Source organism: Phodopus roborovskii, unplaced genomic scaffold, assembly GCF_943737965.1.
Source record: "Phodopus roborovskii unplaced genomic scaffold, PHOROB, whole genome shotgun sequence".
Lineage (NCBI taxonomy): Eukaryota > Metazoa > Chordata > Mammalia > Rodentia > Cricetidae > Phodopus > Phodopus roborovskii.
In genome coordinates, this window is record NW_026126436.1 from 5,979,087 (window position 1) to 6,000,932 (window position 21,846).

The 21,846-nt window shown below is 36.8% G+C and overlaps 1 protein-coding gene across 3 annotated transcripts in view; it reads right to left on the reverse strand.

Annotated features, from left to right (window-relative positions):
• Positions 1-10,216: 10,216 nt before the first annotated feature.
• The window catches only part of Lingo2 (leucine rich repeat and Ig domain containing 2), a 486,815-nt gene continuing 475,185 nt past the window's right edge, over positions 10,217-21,846 (reverse strand). For all 3 annotated transcript variants that reach the window (XM_051187524.1, XM_051187525.1, XM_051187526.1), the window contains one exon: positions 10,217-12,084. In XM_051187524.1, the coding sequence (XP_051043481.1) occupies positions 10,229-12,049 (1,821 nt within the window). In that variant the 5' untranslated portion in view covers positions 12,050-12,084 and the 3' untranslated portion in view covers positions 10,217-10,228. The remainder of the gene's footprint in view (positions 12,085-21,846) is intronic.

Genomic DNA, 21,846 nt, shown 5'->3' on the forward strand with positions numbered 1-21,846 from the left:
TCAGTAGACACTACGTGAATGAGGAAATTTTGCTGGACAGTGTGAAATTAAATTTTCTAGGTTCTTAAAACAGAAGCTGTATAAATCTGATCGGTAATTTCTAATCAAAGATAAGAAGGAATTACACAGGTTCCTGTACTTTCTGTGGTAATTTGAGATAATATTGGCAGTATTTGAAAATAAACAAATAAAACAACACTTACAATGGTTTTTAAATACAGAATGTATCTGCTTATGGTTTGGAACTCAAACCATGAAGGTTGCTGTTAAAGGCAGTTTAGCATTCACAAACCCCACTGATTTTTCTTCCACAGTTCGACTCTCCTACATCTGCTTATTCACTCACTGCCATTTGTTAAAAGGGTTGTGCCTTCCAGTTTACAACAAGTGCTGTTTGGAGAAGACACCGAATGAAACAGCGAACTACTGTTATCTCTCCTTACCAGCCAAGAGACAGTTTCCAGTTATTTTCCATTTCTGTGAACCCATTTATTCATTTCAGAGGACTCTGGGCACAATGTGCTTTGTATTGAATCTAGTCCTGAATAATACCAGCAACTTCTCATATCAGTGCCAGGGAGGACTCTTGAGGCCACTGAAGCACAGGCAACTGGATTCTCCAGGTGTTGCTAAAATGAAAGAGCTTACATAAATCAAGGTGGTGGAGCTGACTGGTAATCTCTTTGCATTACATGTTTGTTCTGTGCTCACTGAGTTAATTCCCAGTAGGGTGTCTGCACTGATATAGTGTGAGGCTTAAGGAAATCTATCACAGTGTATCCTCTCCCTCCCCTTTCTTTTTCTATCCACTTCTCCGTCTCCCTCTCCATGCCCCCTCCATGTATGTGTTTAAAGAAGTACTTAATTTTCATGGGTGCTATGTATGTGTAAAACAGATGTGAACTATTCATCCTCTATTTAGCCCACGGCTAAAGCAGCAGATTAGAAATGGGGAACTGCCTTCTTGCTTCAGTGCTAGCAGATCCCTCTCTTGTGCTAAGGAATAAGATGCCTAGTGTGACTGCACTTAGAAAAAGTTCACATAAATGTTACTTCTGCCTCAGGGGGAATAGCTGGAAAAAAATTTGTCTCCTATTGTGATAATAAATACCTATTTTGCAACCTCATTTAAGATTTAGGGTCTTTCTGTCACACATGCCCTATCTAGTGGCATGTGATTAAAATTTCATACTGTGATTTCTGGATGATTCTCAACTTAATTTTCTTTATTGGTGCCCAAATAGGATAATGACAAGCTTCATGTAGGTCATAAGCTTGCTTTTACCATGTCTTTCCCCGTATTTTTGGGGGAGATGACATTAATATTGGTGTGTGTATGTGTGTGTGTGTGTGTGTGTGTGCATGTGTGTGTGTGTTAACTGATGTTAAAATTCATGTTACAATTATAGAAATTTATTAACATGTTATTAAAATGTCTGAACTGATTTACTCAGTTGAGAGTGTTGTGGAATGAAACAAGGACTGTACAGCTGTAATACGGGGCTTTCTTACCAATCCAAGTTTTTTTTGACAAAGGTTTATAATTTTTGCACTGAGTTATTTATAAGAATTGAAGAAAGGCACCTAGTGACAAGCCCTCGAAGCTAGTATTTTCAGATTTTCTCAGTAGTAAAAATGTTCGGTGAATTTGCCCTTAGGTTCACCACTGTTTTCTTAACTTGGCTTTGTTACACACTTATCTTCAGCTTTTTGTTTTGGGTCTGACAATGAATAATTAAGAAAAGAATTCAGAGTTGTGTAGTAGGCTTATCTACTGTAAAGGAAGTAGGTAGGAACTCATAACTTTTATTTTAACTGAGTCATGACACAGAAGTAACAGAAACAGTTGGAACAGCACATTCATGAGTGAGAATGAGAAAGTGAAACCATGTAAATAGAAATAAAACAGATGATTACATAGTACACAACCAGAGTCTTCATAAATATGGGGTTAGAAGCCAGGTAACTCCATTCAAAATCTGCTTGGAGTGCATTTAATAACTTGGTTTCATGGCATCTTATCTTTCTTTCTTAATGCCTAAGAGCAACCTCTGAAGTACTATATCTATTGTATGTATACCTGATGGTGTTCCCTGGACAAGCCAGTTTGTGGTGCTGATGGAGAGGTGTGTAGTACCTCCTAAACCACAATGTGGGAAAACAGGTCTACAGGTCTTTGTTTTCATTGTAAAAAATGACACTCTGATAGCTGTGACTGATCTTTGACCAACTCTGGCAGTCTTGGGAAAGATTCTTCAAGGACAAGAAAATCCTATGGCAAGCTCTCTGTTTTGAAATTAAAGAATAGCAAACTAATTTTTTGTTTGTTTGTTTTGCTTTGGTCTTTCTCCAGAAGCCGCAACAGATTTTTTGTATTTGTAGTGACCTGGCATTGAGTCCCAATCTTTTTGTCTTCTCTCAACATGACATTCATGCACCATTCCTGGGTTCTTTCCTTCCTTTTCTACCTTCACCCCCTTTACTAGAAGTTATAAAATGAGCTATACAAGGTAAAGTCATAAAATGAGCTATACAGGGTAAACACAATGCCATAGTGTGACAGCTGCCTGAGCTTACCACCCTAAAACTATTCCTGAGGTATACAGCAGAAGGACTTATTTTTGTCAGTCAGATTGAGCAGGAAGAATTTTCAATTCACTCTTTCCTCAACATCAGACAAAATTCTTTTTTTCCCATTAACAATGTGCTTACACAGACCAGAATCTTCATCATTACCTTCTGCATTCTTACTTTACACTAGGTCTTGGATCATGAAATTTCAGCTGAGCAAAGGCTTAGGAAAAAATGATGCTGTTTTATGTATGGCTTGGTAGATGCTTAAAGGTCAAATGATTCTGCCAATTTTATAAACAATGCAGGACTTATCTTTACGTATCTTTATCTTTTCTTATCTTTACAGGATAGCTGATCATATATAGATTTCATTGTCCATCAGATCAGTCCATGCCCCCTTAGTAACCTGACAGCCTGGCCTCTCTATAATTTCTACTCATTCCATCACCAGAATTGGATTCAATCGGATATGCATCTTCCTTCACAGTTGAACACAGTCCTGTCTGTCTCACGCTAGTGTTTCCAAGAGCCTTATGTTGTTTGTGAAGTTTCTATAAGCTATCTTTCCCAATAAAGATATATTTCCCATATGAGTCAAATTACTTTTTTTAAAAAAAATTTATACATTTCATTTAAAAAATAATACCACAACATATTTAACTGAGATATTAGATGCTTAAGCCCTTTTTTTCTTTAAAAAAAATTAGGAAACAGAACATGTTTTTCTAACACTTCATGTTGATAACTTGACTTGTTTATACATGTAAAGAAACCCCACATGCCCATGAAAATTACCCAGTTGTAACAGACAACAAGACAAATCTAAATCAAGATCCTTTTGATTATTAGTACTGATTTCCTTTAAGAATAAAACCAGACTATCAGGCATCTGAAGGAAAGTTTTGCCAGGCTTCTGGTTAGTAACATCCAATATGGTGCAGGCATTATGGGATTTTTGAGAAAAAAAAAACATTAAAGGTAAGTATAGACATAAAATTTGTTTCATATTTCTCTCTCCTTTCAAGTTTACCAATTTTTAAAACAATTGCATTTTAAATACTTAAAAAAACAAGCCACCTACCCCACATATTTTTACATATATATAAACAATAGCTTTGCTATTGATTATAATATGGGGCTTTCCATACTTTATGGATACAACATGTAAAGACAAATATATTATGTACTAGATGTCTCAGGTAGGCACAGAGTACCTGATTTTACAGCCAGGGAAAAAGAGGGTGTTACCTTTCATTTATCCACAATAAAATATGTACTTTGTACACAACTTAGTTTCACTTGTGGTATCACCTGGATATGGACACAGGTGGGTGTGGGTGGACATCCTGCTGTAAGGAATAGAAAAATAATGTTTACAACTCTATGTTAAATCTTCCATCTCGTTATTATTTCTTGATCATACAGCTTGTAGATTCTGTCAATTATTTTTCAGTGTAGAATAAAGATGTTAAAGCAATTTAGAATGGGAGGTGTGCAACACAATGAAGGAAGCTAACATGCAGCCAATGTCTGTTCCTTTTGGCCCTTCTAGATCAGGAACAAAATTCTTAGAACCATTTTCAGCATGCACAGTTACCTTTTGAATGGTAATGGAATTAAAACGTAGTTAACCGATTCAAAGATCACAGTTTTGTTCTTCTAAAGCTTTTTATTATATTACAGGTAGAGCCTTTCTTAAAAATGTTAAGTGTTCTCTTAATTGTACCATCTCCTTTCTTTCTGCTGAGGCTATAAATAAAGCTTTCTGTTTAAAGTTGGCTTTATTTCAGCCCACCTGTTTCTAGGAGAGAAAGAGAGAGAGGGAAGGAGGGAGGGAGGGAGGGAGCGAGATAGAGAGAGAGAACAATTCAGCCTCTAGATTGCTGTCAGATGTCAGATTGTGACTATGTGAATGAGAAGCCTTAACTCCTAAAGTGTTGTATGAGAAAGACCATAAACTTCCTGTTTCTTCCCTCTATTTTCTTTTGAGGCAATTTCCAGTTTAAGAATTACACAGTTTTCTGAGTTCTAATGAAAGATGACTTCTCTCTGGAGAGAGCCTACATTGATGAGGCATGACAGCTGCTTGTAAGTGGCATTGAGAAATAGGTAAATGGAGAAGGAACAATCATTTCAATTATGGCATCTGCAAAGGAGGCAGAAAGATGGGGGATTACCTAGCCTTTCCTTTGCCTGTGGATTACTACCAGTGGCTAATTTCCAACTGTGCATAATTTATAAATTAAATCTTGCCAATAATGAGGTGTGCACAGAGTAAAATATAGTATGCATAGGACTTGATACTGGCTGAAGCTTCCAGTTCTGGTCCAGGGGACCTTGAGATCTATCTACTCTATGAAAGTAGGGGAACCTGCTATACACTCTGCTGCTTTCTCCTTTCTATTCAGGATGTCTTGCAGGGAGTTTGGGGTGAGGGAGAATAGAGACAAATTGAAGGACAGAAATCTGGAATTCATGTGAACTTCTCTTGTTCATATTCCTATTATTGGAATGAGCAGCAGCTGTCCACCTTGTGCTTTGAGACTTTTTGCACATATCTTAAGCACATCTTTGGTTCTGTCACCCGGGCTTCATCATGGTCACCAGTAGAGAATCTGACTGAGGATGAGGAGTTCCTGCCCATTCTGGAGGAAATGCGCAGCTACATTTACTGTTCTTAAAATGGACAAGCCAATTTTATATCAGAAAGCCTGTCAATAATTCTTGACTTAATGGTATCATTTCTTATCTAACCTTTCAAGCACAGACTTAGGTCCCAGGCCCCAGCTTAGTCAAGACCACAGAAAATAAGCTTTCATCTCTCTTCTTGTTGGCCTATGTTGGGAAGAGTTCTTTCCCAATTAATCACAGTTTTTCTGGCTCACGTGTGAGGAAGCTAACATGGGAACGGCTCTTGAACGTAGAAAGGGAGAGAGACTCAGATCAAGTGTTTTTTATGTACCCAGAAACACCTTCTGCCACCTGGCCAAATTAAATAATTAAAAAAAGCAGATGTCAAATGACACTTTATATCCTAATCTTTCCTATAAAAGCAGAATAACTCCAAAAGCCTTCATCATAAACTATTAAGGGTGTTATACTAATCGGGTTGAATAGAGGAAAGTCAATGGAAATAACTGGTCATATGATGTATTATTCTACCAGGAGATGTTCATTTCAGTAATAAAAACGATACACCGGTACCCTTTGGTCCCAAAGAATTTTTGTTGTTGTTTGGTTTTTAAATTGGTCCATACCCTACAGAATCCATTTGAAATCCCAGATGAACTACAGACAGTAGGGACTCAGAGAAGGAGATAAGGGCAGAAGCAATACAAGTTTAAAAAGAAGCACTATCACTAATACTTCTTCAGCTGGGACAGGACTATAAAAATGAGCAATAAAGGAAATAGAATTTAAATAGATCCCTGTGTCTCCCTCCAGCCTTTCTTTAAATTCTTGATGTCTTTTCTGTCAGGTCTGAGTCTTCTCAGTTGAAAATGATCTATTTTTTTTCTTTTCTGTGGAGCCTCGAGACACATTCTGTGTTGTTTCACAGTTCTGTGCACAGCCCCCGACGATAAGAGAAATGATTTGACAGAGGGATGAAGGAAGACCCTGTAAGTAAAAGTTAATTTACACAGGGCTCTCTGCAATTTTACTTCTCTAGGATCACACCCTCTCTTTTGTGCCTCTAACCCAGACATATATGTGTTTCAACTGTAGGAATGGAAAGTGACATAAGTCAGGCTTCAGTGGAGATGAGATTTAAATAATCCCTTTTTTTTTTTGTTTTTTTTTTTTAAAGAGTCACAGACAATGGTGACTTTAGACTCCAGTGTAAAAGGATTCTCTGACAGAATGGTGAGAAAAGAACAAATTCTGGATAGATCTGTATTGTAAGAGAGCTGTTGTTGATAAGCAGAATATCTGAGAAAGCTGAACAAACCCAGAGTTTTAACAATGTCCTTATAAAGATTTTAGGCTTCACAATTTCTGGATTGTATTTTTAGAACTTAAAAATACTTGAAAAGCACACGATTACAAGTGCTAAGGACATGAAAAGAGGCTGGAAAAGAAAAGTAATACTAGGGTTTCTGAATAGCAGAAATTGCTTACCAGCATGGCAAACCCATATTGTTTGGGTGAGTTATCTGTTGTAGTAATTTGTTTACAAACATTTGAGTCCATGGATCAACTTGGAGTATTAGGGCTTTGGCCAGGGAATTTTCTTCTATTTAATGCTAGAAAGAACAAGTACTTCTTTGAAAATGCTTAGAAACATATGGGCTATTGGTCAACTAAGAATAAAATGTTGGACCAAATACTTGTTTTTCTTCATAGGATACATTAAAGCAGGAACTCAGAGATGGAATTATCTAAAGGGATGAGTAGGCCACAATATTGGTCTGAGCAGTTATTCTATATGATGGTCTTGTTTGATCTCACAGAGAAATGATCATAAAGAAAACCTCACACAACCATTTTGTAAAACATGAAAAGCTGTGGATTCCTTCCAGACTAATGTGGTTTGATCAAGCCAGACCACCTGAAACAGAATACCAGGTGATCCTACATTCAAAACAGCTGGACAAAGCAGCCTTACAGATTACAGCCAGGATTTCTGCATCTTCTTAGAATCCCGCATGAAAGCTCCCCTTACCAGCAGGAAGTAGTTTGGAAAGAACGACGCCCAAATTCCCAAACATTGTCTATAAATGTTTGTTTTCATTTAAATGGACTTGGTTATATAAAATAAATAATAAAAAGAACTGTACATGACAGCCCCAGTCAATGGAATGCCAGAGCTTTGCAGACCCTGATGATTTGCATTAATTGTGAGAAAATGGAAAACTAGATATCCATTCTATTTTTTAAAAATTCTTTAGTATATTTATTTATGCAGTAAGTTGCCAATTCCCCTGGAACGTCTGGTAAATATGCAATCATGGTCTGAACAGTTATTCTAACAATAACTATAATCTTACTAAAAATATTGGGTTAAGAACATTTCAGTGTGGTGCTACTCTGAAGTTTACCATTTGGGGGTTTCAAGGAACTCCAATTTTTGAAGATGCTAACAATTAAGTAGGAAAAGTGGTACTTCATGTTCCAATCCCATTGGAGAAATTTCAAGGTAAAATGTAGTAAACACAGAACTTTTGAGAGTCTTTATACACTTACCTAGACCTTTGAACTCGTAAGTAGTAGCTCTGGAATGTACCATTTGTTCAACTTATTGGTAATTTAGGAATATCTTAACTATTCTATGGATCAGATAATAGAGAATTTACTCTGCATTTTCTTGATAGAATAACATATAAAGCTTTGAAGTAAGTATTTTATTGATGATCTCAAATCCAATTTCATTTGCCTTAGGAGCTTTTTTGGTCAACTTTTATAAATTTTGTCAAAAAATGGAATTGCAAAATTTCATATTGTTAATTGCTTATCTCTGTCTTTCTCCCCCTCTCATATATGTACACACAATTTGCCAAGTACACAGTCTTTAAGGTGTTTCAAAATTAAAAGGAAGTAGGTTCTCTTTTAGAAGACTATTTTTCCATTTTAACTATAAGAACATAGCACTTAATGTTTTTTGGAGTTGAAATTTTGGTAGAATTTAGCATAGGTTGACACAAGTTCTTAGATATAAGTCCATAAATGGAAAATGAATTTCTAAAATGTTTGTGAAAATCATCAGGATTGCTAAATGAAATGTAACTTAAATATGCAACTATTCAATCTCTAATAATAATAATGATGATGATGATGATGATAATCATCTCAGTTCCTACCCCTGGTAAAGGAGAAATGGTTTTATATGTATTGTCCACCCAGTTTGCAAAGCAATCTGTGAACCTTTTAGAAATTGAGGGCATTGTAATAGTTCTTCAATTTTTCAGATTTTAAAGTTCTGTATATTTCCAAACATTTAAAGAAATTATGCTCTTGAGAGTCAGACCCATAACACTAAAGAAGGAAATCCCAGAATCTGTGCAAACTTTGTGTATGATGATTAAATACATGTCATCTAAGGAATACAATCTGTATCCAATACTTTTTCAGGGCATTTGAATAAATGCTTTGAAAGTTATCTAAGACTCAGCCAAGTGGAACTATGTTTCCTTAGACCCGGTCACTGATGATTATATATATATATATATATATATATATATATATATAGTTTTTGGAGTGGTAACATTGACACCAACTGAGTTGGGCAGATAGGCTCAGGTCAACAAAGTGAAAGAGTCAATACAACATTACATTTTTGTAGCTTTTCCCCAGTGAAGGAACAAAACTTTTTTTTTTTTAATCCACACTGGCTTTTCTTTCACTACTTTACACAAACAGATTCTGCTTATCTATGTCACATAGTTTACAACATGAAACTAAAAGTCTTGATTATGAAGCAAGGAAACATCCCAACATTGCCTAATTGTGGTCATACTATGTATATAGTACTTGAATTGAGAAATTGGGTGTGTCCTGTGCTGTGTGTTTCCTTTGACTTGTAGTCTGGCCGGCAGCTAACACACTTAAAAAAGAACATTGGCTGCATCACTGTCATGATGTGCTTGAATCACCCTGATTTTTACTGACTTCTGAAAACTCCTTATCCAGAGAGATTTTGGACCTCAGAATTATTGGTATCAGCTACTGATGAATATTGACAAACAATTATATATCATCATTACTTCCTTTTCCATTTGCCATTAACCCATGAGCAGTGAGTGGTGAAAGTAAAACTAAGGGCTAGCTACTTTTATGAATGACACCTACCTTGCATTTTACAGGTACATCTAGTGATATTCCACCTTCTGAGGAAACCCAAAGGCTTCTGTTACAGTAAACTGGTCCAGGTTGGTAGTGTACATATAAAAAATATTCCATTCTGTATCAAAACTAGGCACATGCCTTTATTTATAGTAACAGAAGTTAACAGAGTTAAGCAGTTTTGACTTGGGTCCTGTTTCTTGGCATCCTACATCAGGCATACACATCTCAACACATCTCTGCCTGTTACTCCAGGGATCTAATCTCAGGTTTATCAGTGGGTAAAAGGAAGGTGAAATCACACTTGGATCTATACTGGTGAGTAACTAAAAGCACAACCTCTCATTCATATTGCTTTAAAACATATACAGCATATATGTTTCAAAAAAAAGAATATATTGATCTCTTTTGGTGTTGAACCAACAGTATTGTATGATGCAAGGTTTTAACAAATGATAATAATAAATACAAATTTTACTGTAGAGTATGTTTTAGACAAATGTGTCTTTTAATATGTAAAGCCTACACTGTAGGTTGTTCTTTTTAGTTTTATTTTTTTTTCTTTTGTTTTTGTAGTGGTAGAAAATGTTGAATTGTCCATCAGCATGAGCCAAGGGTTCAGGTTCATTACTGAGATCCCCACAATGCCAATATTTGCAATGCAAACAATTAGTGTCCCACTGTGTGAAGGGCTCTGACACATGCCTGCCTGCCTCTAATGGGCCAGCCTCCTTCAGAAGTCTTCCTGTTTCCATGGACCTTGCTTTGACACAGGGATAGCATGAAGCTGCCTAATAACCTCGGGATTCACTATGTCATACCTCTCACTCATTACCAACAGCTACACAGAGACAGTAGTGTATGCGGTGGGCCCTTATATCATTTTCATGTTGAACCTCCTGGGTCCAGCCACCTCCCCTTCCACAACAGCACCATTGTTTTTTCGGGGCACATACTCAAGGTCAATGCTGTTTTTGTGCTTGCCTTTTCCTCGGCTCCACACAAAAAGCAGGAGAAAACAAAACAAAACCACTCCCAGGAAGGTGAAACAGCCCATGGCTGTAGATACCAGTATTGTTTTAAGGTCCAGGGAAAAGGTATTGGCATTAGTGCCGTTGGAAATGGTGTCATTGGAGTCGGTCATGTACATTGGGGTCCTGTTTGCGTAAAGGAAGCGGTCTGAGGTGAATCCCTTTACAGTGAGAGAAGCTGTGAAGGTGTCATTCCCAGCAGCATTGCTAGCAATGCAAACATACAACCCACTGTCTTGATCCTGCGCAAAACGGATTTCCAAGGTACCATCACCCAACACAGTGGCCCTTCCATTGGACTTGGCAGTGATAAAACGCCTTCGGGGTGTCACCCAGGAAATCACTGGCTGTGGATCTCCATCAGCATTGCACTCCAGCTGGACCGTCTGTCCTTCATCCACTAGTAGATGCTGTAGCTTTTTTTCACGAATTTTGGGCTTTTTGCAGGTAAAATAAAAAGAAAGAGCAGTGCTATGGAAATCCTTAAATGACCTCTCACGTATGGTGTCTGGCCCGGCACACATGGGTTGTTGGCCCCCAAATTGTAGGGTGGGTTGTCTCTGTAGGAGCCAGAGAAGTCGGCAGTCACAGGCTAGTGGGTTGTTGTTAATGCTCAGGACCTCCAAAGCCCTAGGGGAGGAGAAGACATTCTCTTCCAATGTTTCCAGCAGGTTCTGAGACACATTGAGTACACGGAGGAAGCGGAGCCCTTGGAAGGAGTGAGGCTCAATAGTGCGGAGTTGGGCGCCCACTATATGAAGCTCTTGTAGGCGAATCAGGTCAGAAAACATGCCTGCTTCGATAGTGCTGATGGGATTGTAGGAGAGGTTAAGGTGGGTCAGGTACACCAGGTGTTTAAAGGCAAGGAAGGGGACAGTGGACAGGTTGGTGTTAGTGATGGAAAGGGATGTGAGGTTGAGACCATAGAGGCTATTGGCTGGCATCATGTCCAGCAAAGGCCAATAGTCAATCTCTAGGTGTTTCAGGTGGAACAATCTTTTAAAGGCATACACAGGCATATTGTTGATATTAAGATGCTTCAGATGCAGGGTGATGAGGCTGCGGAGGTGGGAAAGGGCTTCTGTTGGTACTGCTGTTAAGTTGCACTTCTCCAGAGTGAGCTGCTCCAAGCTAAGTAGTCCGCTGAAGGCCCTGTGTGATATATAAACCAAATCATTGTCCCCCACTTCTAGAGACTTCAGGTTATGTAAATCCTGGAACATGTAGTCCAGCAAAATGACAATCTTATTTTCACTAATGTCAAGCTTGGTGAGGTTGGACAGTCCTGTGAATACTCCCAATGGTACCAACTTAAGACGATTGCCTTTCAGTCGGAGGGAACGCAAGTTAAAGAGGTTGTTAAATGCTCCAGGCTCCACATTGGTGATGATGTTGTCACTCAAGTCTATCTCCTCCAAGAGAGGATATGAAATGAATTCTTCAGGGTTTATGCTTTTTAACCTATTTTTACTGAGGTCCAAGATTTTGGTCTCAATGGGAATGCCTTCTGGGATGGCAATCAAACGTCTTCGGTGGCAGCTAACAGATTTGTTCTGGGCAGAGCACTCACAGCGAGCAGGACAGCCGATGGTGGATCCCATGAAGAGTAACACCATAGCCAGACCCAGGAATGGCTGCCAGCATGGTATGGCCGTGTGAAGCATGACTCCACTTCTTAGTCTACGCCTTGGTTATGGGCCTGCATGGATGGGGGAAAGAGAAGGTGAAAGGACAGGTTAGGACAGACACTGGGAATGGGACATAAGTAAGGAACAGTTAGAAAACAAAGATACCAGATTTGGTGGCAATCAGATTTGGGATTATACTCAAGGATTCCCATATTATCTATGGGAATTTGTGCTTATGTGGTCTTGGCTACTAAGTAGGGATAATGGAGGTGGTAACCGTAAGAGCTTCTAAGATTTATCATGACCAACTCAGCATTGGAAAACTACAGATAGAAGTTTAGTGTTTGGCACAGACGAAGCAAAACAGAATATGTTTCATATCCAAAAATCCTTATTTTTAAAACTCAAAGGAAAAGAAGCAGGTCAGTGGTAAAAGGACACTAGTTCTGTGTGAATGAGTGCCTGCATCTCCGAGAGATCATCTTCTATTATAATCAAAGCTAGTAGAAGTTTCAATAATAGGCCTTGGGTCCAATATTCAAATCAGTTAACATTTACTGAAAGATGTTCAGAACTTTTACTTCATATGTATACACTGTATAAAGAATAGCTTTTAATTTTGAGGCAGCCTTCTGTCAGAGTTCAGTGAATCGTGACTGAGGAAAGTTGCTTATTTGAGGTAGACATGTTTGCCTGTTTTACCACTCTGCCACTGTATTTCTTACAGGGATGAAAGACTTGAGAAACCACTGTAACTATAGTAAAAATGCTTCGATTATGATATTAGTTTCAATATCTGGGATAGGGAAGATGCAATTATAAGAAAAATAAGTTTTATACACCAAACAGTAAGAAAATTGGCATATCACAGAATAGTTTTATTTTCATAATGTAAAACTGATTTCAGTCAACAGTAATTCTGAATAACAAAATTCCTTAGAATAAACTTGAGAAGCCATTTGCAGAACTACTGTGGCAACTACTAAATCCTACTAAGTACAAATTCAACTTACTAAACAGATAAGCTATACTTAGATGAAATGTAAACATTGTAAATATATTATCAATAGACACATTACAAAAACATTTTTGAACTTAAAAAATTAATTCTAAAGTTTATAAATTGAACCACTACATATATACGTCTTAAGTAAATTTTATTTGATTCTTCAAATTGACATTAGTTCTATGTATTTAAGTTTTAATTTTTCTTATTTGTCTGTTACAGAGGAAAATTAGAGAGCTCAGTTATATGTTAATTATATGTTAATGTATGACTCCATTGTAAAACACTGTAAAATACTGTGTCAATAGTACACTATAAAACCATGGTAAACCATTCAGAATCATTAAAACTAAAAATAATATTAATACTACTGTAAAATATATACAATTATAATGAGACAATGTGACACTGATAAAATATGAAAGCTAAGTAAAAAATTACTTTGGAATCTACCTGAAAGTCACTTTTTGTTGTTGATATTTGAAAAATTCAAATAATTGGAGATATACATATATACCTAGAATAAGATTCAGTTTTATATTAAACATATTTTATGAATGACATTAGAAGCTAATAATGAAAAAGTAAATTGTATTGTATAAATTTATAACATTGGTTTAACAGATAAATACACATGCACACACACACACACAGCTGCTAACGTTGAGAATATATTTTAAATTCATGAAAAGGGATGGGTTGAAGGCAGTTGTTTATCAGGAATAATGGCAAATGCCAACAAAGGATTAGGCAATAATTATAAATCTGAAAATAGACAATAAATACTAGCAAAGGCCATGAATTTCAATGGTAAGCAAGGAATTGAAAATTGCATACAATTATAATTATATCATATTTTGCTTTTAGGTTAAGAAAATTTGTTAATTTAGTTTTACCCAAGAATTAGCAAGGTTAGAAAGAAATGAGTGTTCACACACTATTGTCAGAAGTATAAACTGAAATTCAAATACAATAATGAGGTTAACGTATATGTTTTGAGTTTAAATATATGTACATTTAACATGTTCACCCTTCTGATCCATATATTCTACATCTAGAAATGCATATTTATCAAATAATTAAATGTGTGTGTGTGTGTGTGTGTGTGTGTGTGTGTGACAGATTGAGCTAAGGTATATGAACTATCATTCAGTCACATACTCAAATACTAGTCAACCAGTACATAAATAAAACTGTTTTAATTTATTTGCATGGAAACAGGATGTAATATATTTTTTCTCACTTGTGATTATGAACATTATATGAAAATGGGTCATATAAACAAATCTTTCTTCCAAATAATTGTACAATTGGGCATTCCCAGTAGCAGCATATCAAGTGTTCTACAGCTCAGGTGTTGTGTTTTATACTTTTACTATGCTAGTGGATATGAAATTGTGTATCCTTGCATTCTCATAACGAGTTTATTGGCAATTTATATGTTTTATATTCAAATATTTTACCCACTTTTATTTGGGTTGTATTTAATTATTGAGATGTAAAAATTACTTACATATTCTAGATACAAGTTCTTCAATATTATATATGTGTGTACACACACACACACACACACACACACACATTGTCTATTTTTTTGCATTTCTTTGGTTTGCCTTTTAATATCTTTTTATTCTTTTTTTTTCTTTAAATTTGAAACAAGCTTGTTTTACATGTCAATCCCAGTTCCCTCACCCTCCTCTCCTCCCTTGTTGCCACAACCTCCATCCTATCCCCTTTCTGCTCTCCAGGGAGGGTGACACCTTCTATGGGGGATCTTCAAAGTCTATCACATCATTTGTTTGGAGCAGGGTCTAGGCCCTCCTCCATGTGATGTGTCTAGGCTGAGAGAATATTCCTCTATGTGGAATGGGCACCCAAAGTCCATTTGTACATTAGGGATAAATACGGATCCACTACCAGAGGCACCATAGACTGCCTTTAATATTCTTGTTGGCCTCTAAAGAACAGGTTTTAGGATCTCTGTAAGTTTAATTTGACTTGTCACCTTTTGTGATTTATACCTTGTGTTCTACCTGAGATCTCTGTCTATGCCACTGTCATGAGAATTTTTCTTTGTGTGTTAATTCCAGACATTTTACTTTGACCATTTACTTTTATTCACTCATTTTTATGTTACTTTGTGTATGTTATGGGGCAGATCTGGAGATACCTACAACTGTCCAGCCCAAGTGTTGGTGGGCCTAAAAAGGCCAGAACTCGAGGCCTAGTGGAACTTCCTGAACCTGGCTAAAATTTGGCAACCTGTCTTTGATCTATAACTTCCATATAGGAGTGACTCAGCAAGGCCTGACCTGAGACTGCCTCTACCTAGTTACTGTGGTGAAATATCATTGGCCCGTACACCTCACCACATCCTAAGTTCCCCACTTTCTCCCTATATAAGCACCTGCCTGATGCAATAAAAAGAGATCCTGCTTTGAGAAAGCTCCCAGGTCAGCGTGATTTCCTCCGGGGGTGGGTGGAGGTGGGGGATGGGTGGTGGGTGGGGGTGGGTGGTGGGTGGTGGTGGGGTGGGTGGTGGTGGGGGTCTGAGTCACTGAAACTCTCCATCTCACTCAGCCACAGGGAGAGACATGCTAACCTGCTAAATGGCTCTTCCACAGCCCTGCCTGAGGGAGAACTCGGAAAAGTGTGACTTTTTAAACACACTTGCCTTACCTTCTGATTTATCTGAATTGTCTAAAGTTAGCTGGAAAACACACACATGTGTATATCCAGAGTTTATTCCATTCCATGTACTTGTCTATCCTTTCACTAAACACTACTTGTAGTTATTACTGATAGTAACTTTTAAGGCTTGAAATAAGTTGTAAAATATTAGTTTTCATCTTCTTTTAAAAGAATCCTGTAGGTCTGTTAGATATATGAATATATATATATATATATATTCAGTTTGCTAACTGGTTAAAAATGTCTAACCAGATAACAATATAATTGTGCTGACTGTAGATGAATTTCTGAAGAACTGGTGATAACATTGAGTTTCCTAATCTGTGAAGATGGTATTTTCTTTGTTTATCAAGAAATTGCATTTCCTTTGGCAAATGTTTTTATATCCATATCTAGAGTAGTACCTCTTTTTATTTGTTATTTATGTTTGCTTCTTCTTTGTTCACTCAATCATTATGCTAATCTTTATTACTTTGAATGTTTATAGATGTTCTTCATTAACAAAAATTTGTATTTTAAGTAATTATTGGGTTTTGAAAAGTGCCTTTCTCTATTGATGGAGATAACCTTATTGATTTGATTTTTTTCTCATTTTGTTTTAAAATGGTAAATATATTATAATTAGATTTGAATTTTAAATCAATCATGTTCTCATGGGTTATATATTTCTGCATGATTAAAAATATATTCTACTTTATTTTTTTTCTGGAGTTCATTTGCTAATACTTGATTAATGATTTTTTTCTACTTAATGAGAAGACCCTCATTTTTATTTTTAATCATATATTTACATAGCATTAGTATGAGAGTAGCACAGAAAGTCTCATAAGGCAATTTGAAAATATTTACATATTCACAATTTCTCATAGACTTTATTTAAAATTGTTGATTTTTCTTCTGAAATATTTGAAAGAAACAAATAATCTAGAATTCTCTTTGTGTTAAGGCTTTAAAGACTGAAATCAGGATTTTAGTAGATATTAGAGTATTTATGTTTTCTATTTCTTTTTGTGTCAATTTTAGTCAAGGAATTTTGTCTACATAGCAAATGTATTTGTCAGATGTTATTATAAAGATACATTTTCTCTCTAATGTTAGGAAGACCTAACATTAACTTTGGTTGGTGAAAAATTACATTTTTGATAAGACAGAAAGTTATATATTTCATTGGACCTTCTAAGAAACAAAGTATTGCTTATATTGATATTTTCTGTTTTATGTCATTTTACCTTACTAATACTAGTTCTTACCATTTGTGTTTCTGAGTTTTAATTTGTTTTGGGTTATTTTGTTCCCCTTAATTATTTTAGCACACAAATAATCCTCATGTTTCTCTTTATCAGCCAAAACAAAACAAAAGGTTGAAGGATAGTTGATTTTTTTATTTTTGTTTTTTGAGGCTTTTGTTGATTTGCCAGTGGTCAAGTTGATATGACATCATATCCCTTTATCACTATGGGTGTTATATAAACTCCCCCCTTTTCTCTTTCTCCCTCATTTGAGTTATAGTCCCTCTTACGTGTCTTTGACTGGCCTGGAACTCACTCTGGAGATCAGGAGTCCTTGAACTCACACACTCTGTAGATCAAGTGTCCTTGAACTCATAGAAATCTGCCTGCCTTTACTCCATTGAGTGCTAGCATTAAAAGCCACCATAGTAATAAATCATTTCCTATGAATAAGTTTTTTAAGCAAACTTTATAAAATATAGCTAAAGCATTTTATGGGGGATATTTGAAGATTTTAAAGGTCAATTTTAAATGAATGTTACTGTCTTTTTTGCTTATAAGACATAGCATGCTCATTGTTTTAATTGGACTCCTAGCTTTTCACTATTATCTTTTAGAGTGGAGTAGGTACAGTTCCCGTAGTGTACAAGGAGAACACTAAAGAGCGGTATCAACTTTATTGCAGACTTTAGAAGAAACAAAAAGTGATTACCAACAGGGAGTTAACTTGGTTGGATTCAAACTTTCATTTCTGTTTTTCCTACTGTAGGTACATACTAGGGTACTGCCTGTGTAGATATCTCTCACTTCTTACCTTTTAAGTATCAGCCTAAAATCTGGGTCCTCCCATGCCTTTTGAAGACCTACTATCATTCTCTGATCTGTGAGTTACTGGTGTTTAGTCAATGAATTTTCAAATATCTGTGTCATTTCTAGATATAATATAACTTCAGTTGTGGTCATAGAATATACTATGCATTTTTTGCAATTCTTTGAAATTGTTGAAAGCATTTTATTGTACCTCCACTTTACTTACCTCAATGACTATTTTGTATCAGTTAGAGAGGGATAAGATAAGACCAAGTCGAAATACATTAATAGAAATGGGTTAATATTTAAGACAGAGCTAGCCAATAAGAAATGCTAGTAAAAGATCAACAGCTTTATATCTATCTAATATAGTGTCTCTGTGTGTTATTTGGGGCTGGTGGGGCTCTGGGACCAGGACAGCAGGAAAACCTACTTGTAACAGCTCTCTTCTATTACACATTTATGACAAGTTGGACTGTGTTGTCACCAGCACCAAGCAACCTGAGAAAACATAGATGGAAACTTCTTAAACTGGGAGTAAAAATCTTCACTCCTTTAAAGTTGAATGTGTCTGAGGTTTGTCATTATATTTACAGTTAACCTCCCCAGGGAGCAAGGGAGAAAGAATCCTAGGCACAGGGAACATATGGGTGAAGACATGTAAACAATGGAGAAATCCATGCTACAGGAATTTATAGCAGTCTTGAATAGGTTGAGCAAAGGCTGAAAAGTTCAGTATGGTTGAGGACGTAATTAGGGGAATGAATTTGCAAGGTGTCTGTAAACTGTGATAAGTTATTTTGACTTTATCCTGAAGGCAATGGAAAGCCATTAAAGTGTTTCATTCAAAGGAGTGATTTACATTTTAGATTAATCTGAAGGCAGCAGAAAAAAATAAATTACAGAAAGGAAAGACTTGAAGCTGTAAATTTCGAAGACTATTATATTAAATGCCGAGTTGTGGTCCTGACTCAAGAGATCTTCTATTTGGAACAGAAGCACTACACTTAGGAACTGGCTGCAGGAAATGTAGCAAAAAAAGAGGGAAAGGTGATTTCTAGTCTTTCGATAACTGAATAGGACCTAGTGTCCTTTATTAAGATAAGGCCTTAAAACAGCAAAAGTGGGAGGAATTCTTGGCTCCTTCAAATGTGTCCATTTGAAGTGACAGTCCTTGAACAAATAAATGATTTTATACTTCTTATATAAATCTAAATAAGGGGAAGCTTAAGAGGCCTCAACTCTACAGAAAGAACCTATCTTCAGGGAATAGCATACCCTTTGGTTGTCCAGTACTAATTGGTCATCCATGAAAACATGAGTGTAGTGACATTATACGGACTATACAGGCAGTATTTATATATTTAGGAATGTATGTGAAGGGTCTGGAGAGATAGTTCAGCAGTTAAGAGCACTGGCTGCTCTTCCAGAGGACCCTGGCTCACTTCCCAGCACCCACATGGTAGCTCACAACTATCTATAAGTACAATTCCAGAGAATCTAACACCCTTGACAGACATACATGCAGGCAAAGTATCAATGCACATAAAACATAATGAATAAATCAAATTTAAAAAGCTGTATTTGTGTAGGTACACACATATAACAATAAGAAATGCAAAAAGGGGCCATAAATCCATGAATTTTAAAGAGAAAAAGGGGTTATATGTGAAGGTTTGGATGGAGGAAGGGGAAGAGACAAATGATGTAAATATGTTCTCAAAATAATCTTTAAAATTAATACAATTAAAAATTTCAAATATATATATAATACAGTTTTCTTTTATAAGGTGGGTAAATATATAATATGTGTTATAATTATATCACTCTGGGTCTCTATGCTGAGGATAATTAGTATTTTAGTTTGAATTGCTAGTAAGGAGTAAGGGACAATTTTTTTTTTTTTTTTTTGCTTTTGGAGATAGGGTTTCTCTGTGTAACACTCCTGGCTGTCCTGGAACTTGATTTGTAGACTGGTCTCAAACTCACTTAGACCTGCCTGCCCCTGCCTCCTGAGTGCTGGGATTCAAGGCATGAGCCACCACATCCTGACCATATCATTCTTTATTTAAGTTCTGCTGGAGCATGTTGTTATCTGTGGCAGAGTTTGCTCAGGGTAGAAATAAACAGTTAAATAATATAATTGGCATCTTACTTTTTATAATTGACTTCAATGATGATTTAGGAAAAAGGTCTTTATTGGGTCTATTAATTTAACCAGGAGAGGCTACCATGGAAAACACTGTGCAATTTGATTCTGACTGCAGAACTTGAATTGTATTTAGGCATTCATTTTTAGACAGGGTCTTACTATACAGCACAGACGGGCTTCAGATTTGATCTTATTCAGCATTTCATGTATATGCCATGGTGTCTGGCACTAACATTTGTTTTCTTTTAAAAAATGGATATTTTGGCTCTATTAAAAAGAACTATCAAAAAGGATATGTAATCAGATGCCAAAAAACACTCATTGGATAAAAGACAGACTTTTCAACAAATGATGTTGGGAAAACAATATTAGCTTGCAAAATTAAAAATGATAAACAACGTTAGATCCTTTCCTCATACTCTGTACAATAATCATATTGATGTAGATCAAAGATTTTAATGTAAGAGCTAGACCTCAAGAATTGTTAGAAGAAATGTGGGAAAACAACTCAAGGTACAGGCCTAAGCAAAGGCTTCCTTCCTAAAGCTCAGAAAACATTGCAAAAACTGACAGATGGGATTGCATACAATTCAAAAGAGTTTGAGTAGGATAGCCAAGGGAACAGTTATTAAGTGAAGGGACAACCCATGGAATTCTGGGGAAAACAAAAAGAAAACCTTTGTTAGCTGTAAGTGTCCCAGAGGGTTAATGTCTATAGTGTATAAAGAACTAAAAAAAGGAGAAGTCAAATATCCCAAACATCAAATGATCTGACGAACAGATATTTCTGTTGAAGTACATGGAGAAAGAAGTAGGAGAAAGAGAAGGGGAGGAGAGGAAAGCATGTGTGACTAGAAGATTGAATCAGGGTAGGAATAGAAGACAGAAGAGAGAGAGAGAGAGAACATAAAAGAGGGAGCCATTATTGGTTTGAAGAGAAAACTGAACCCAAAGAAAGGTCTAAAGACCTACAAGACTGTTGCCAACTAACAATTTGAGCAACCGTGGAAAGGCTACCATAAATGCCCTTCATGGATAGTGAGATCAATAACTAACTTATCCACCATCATGGAGACCTCATCTAGTACTTGTTGGAAACAGAAGCAAACACCCATACATAAACACTGAGTTGAGCTAGAATCCAGATGCAGAGGGAGAGGACAAGACCAGGTTGCAGAAACACATAGAGACAGCTGACCTGAAAAAGGAGGAGCTAACGGCTCCCAGACTGATAGCTGGGAAACCAGCATGGGCCTGACTCAGGTCCCCCTGAATATGGGTCTCAGCCAGAAGGACTGAACATTCTAAAGGACCTCAGACAGTGGAACCAGGATGTATTCCTGGTGTACAAAAGGACCTTGTGGACACACCCCCCATGGAGGGATAACTGCCTTAACCTAGAGACAGAAGTCCTAGTCCCTACTTCAACAACTTGACAGATTTACATGACCCCACCTGGATGTCATTGCCTACAAGAGTGTAAGTATTAGCTTGGAATCCAGCATGGGACTGACTTAGGCCCCCTGAATATGGGTCTCAGCCAGAAGGACTGAACAGTCTAAGGGACCTCAGACAGTGGAACCAGGATGGATTCCTGGTGCACAAAGGGACCTTGCAGACACATCTCCCATGGAGAGATGCTTCCTTAACCTAGAGACAGGAGAGAAGTCCTAGTCCCTACTTCAAATGACTTGACAGATTTACATGACCCCACCTGGATGGCATTGCCCTACATGTGAAATTGGGGTGGGGGGATGGGAGGGGAGGGTGGTCAGGGTGCATGTGAGTGGGTAGAGAGGGTAAGAGGGAGGGATAGAGGGAAGGAGGGAGTGAGGGAGAGGGAACTGGGATCGACATGTAAAATTGAAAAAAATTAATTAAAAAAAACAAATGGCCAACAAACACGAAAAAAGTGCTCGATATTACTAGGCATCAGAAAAATGCA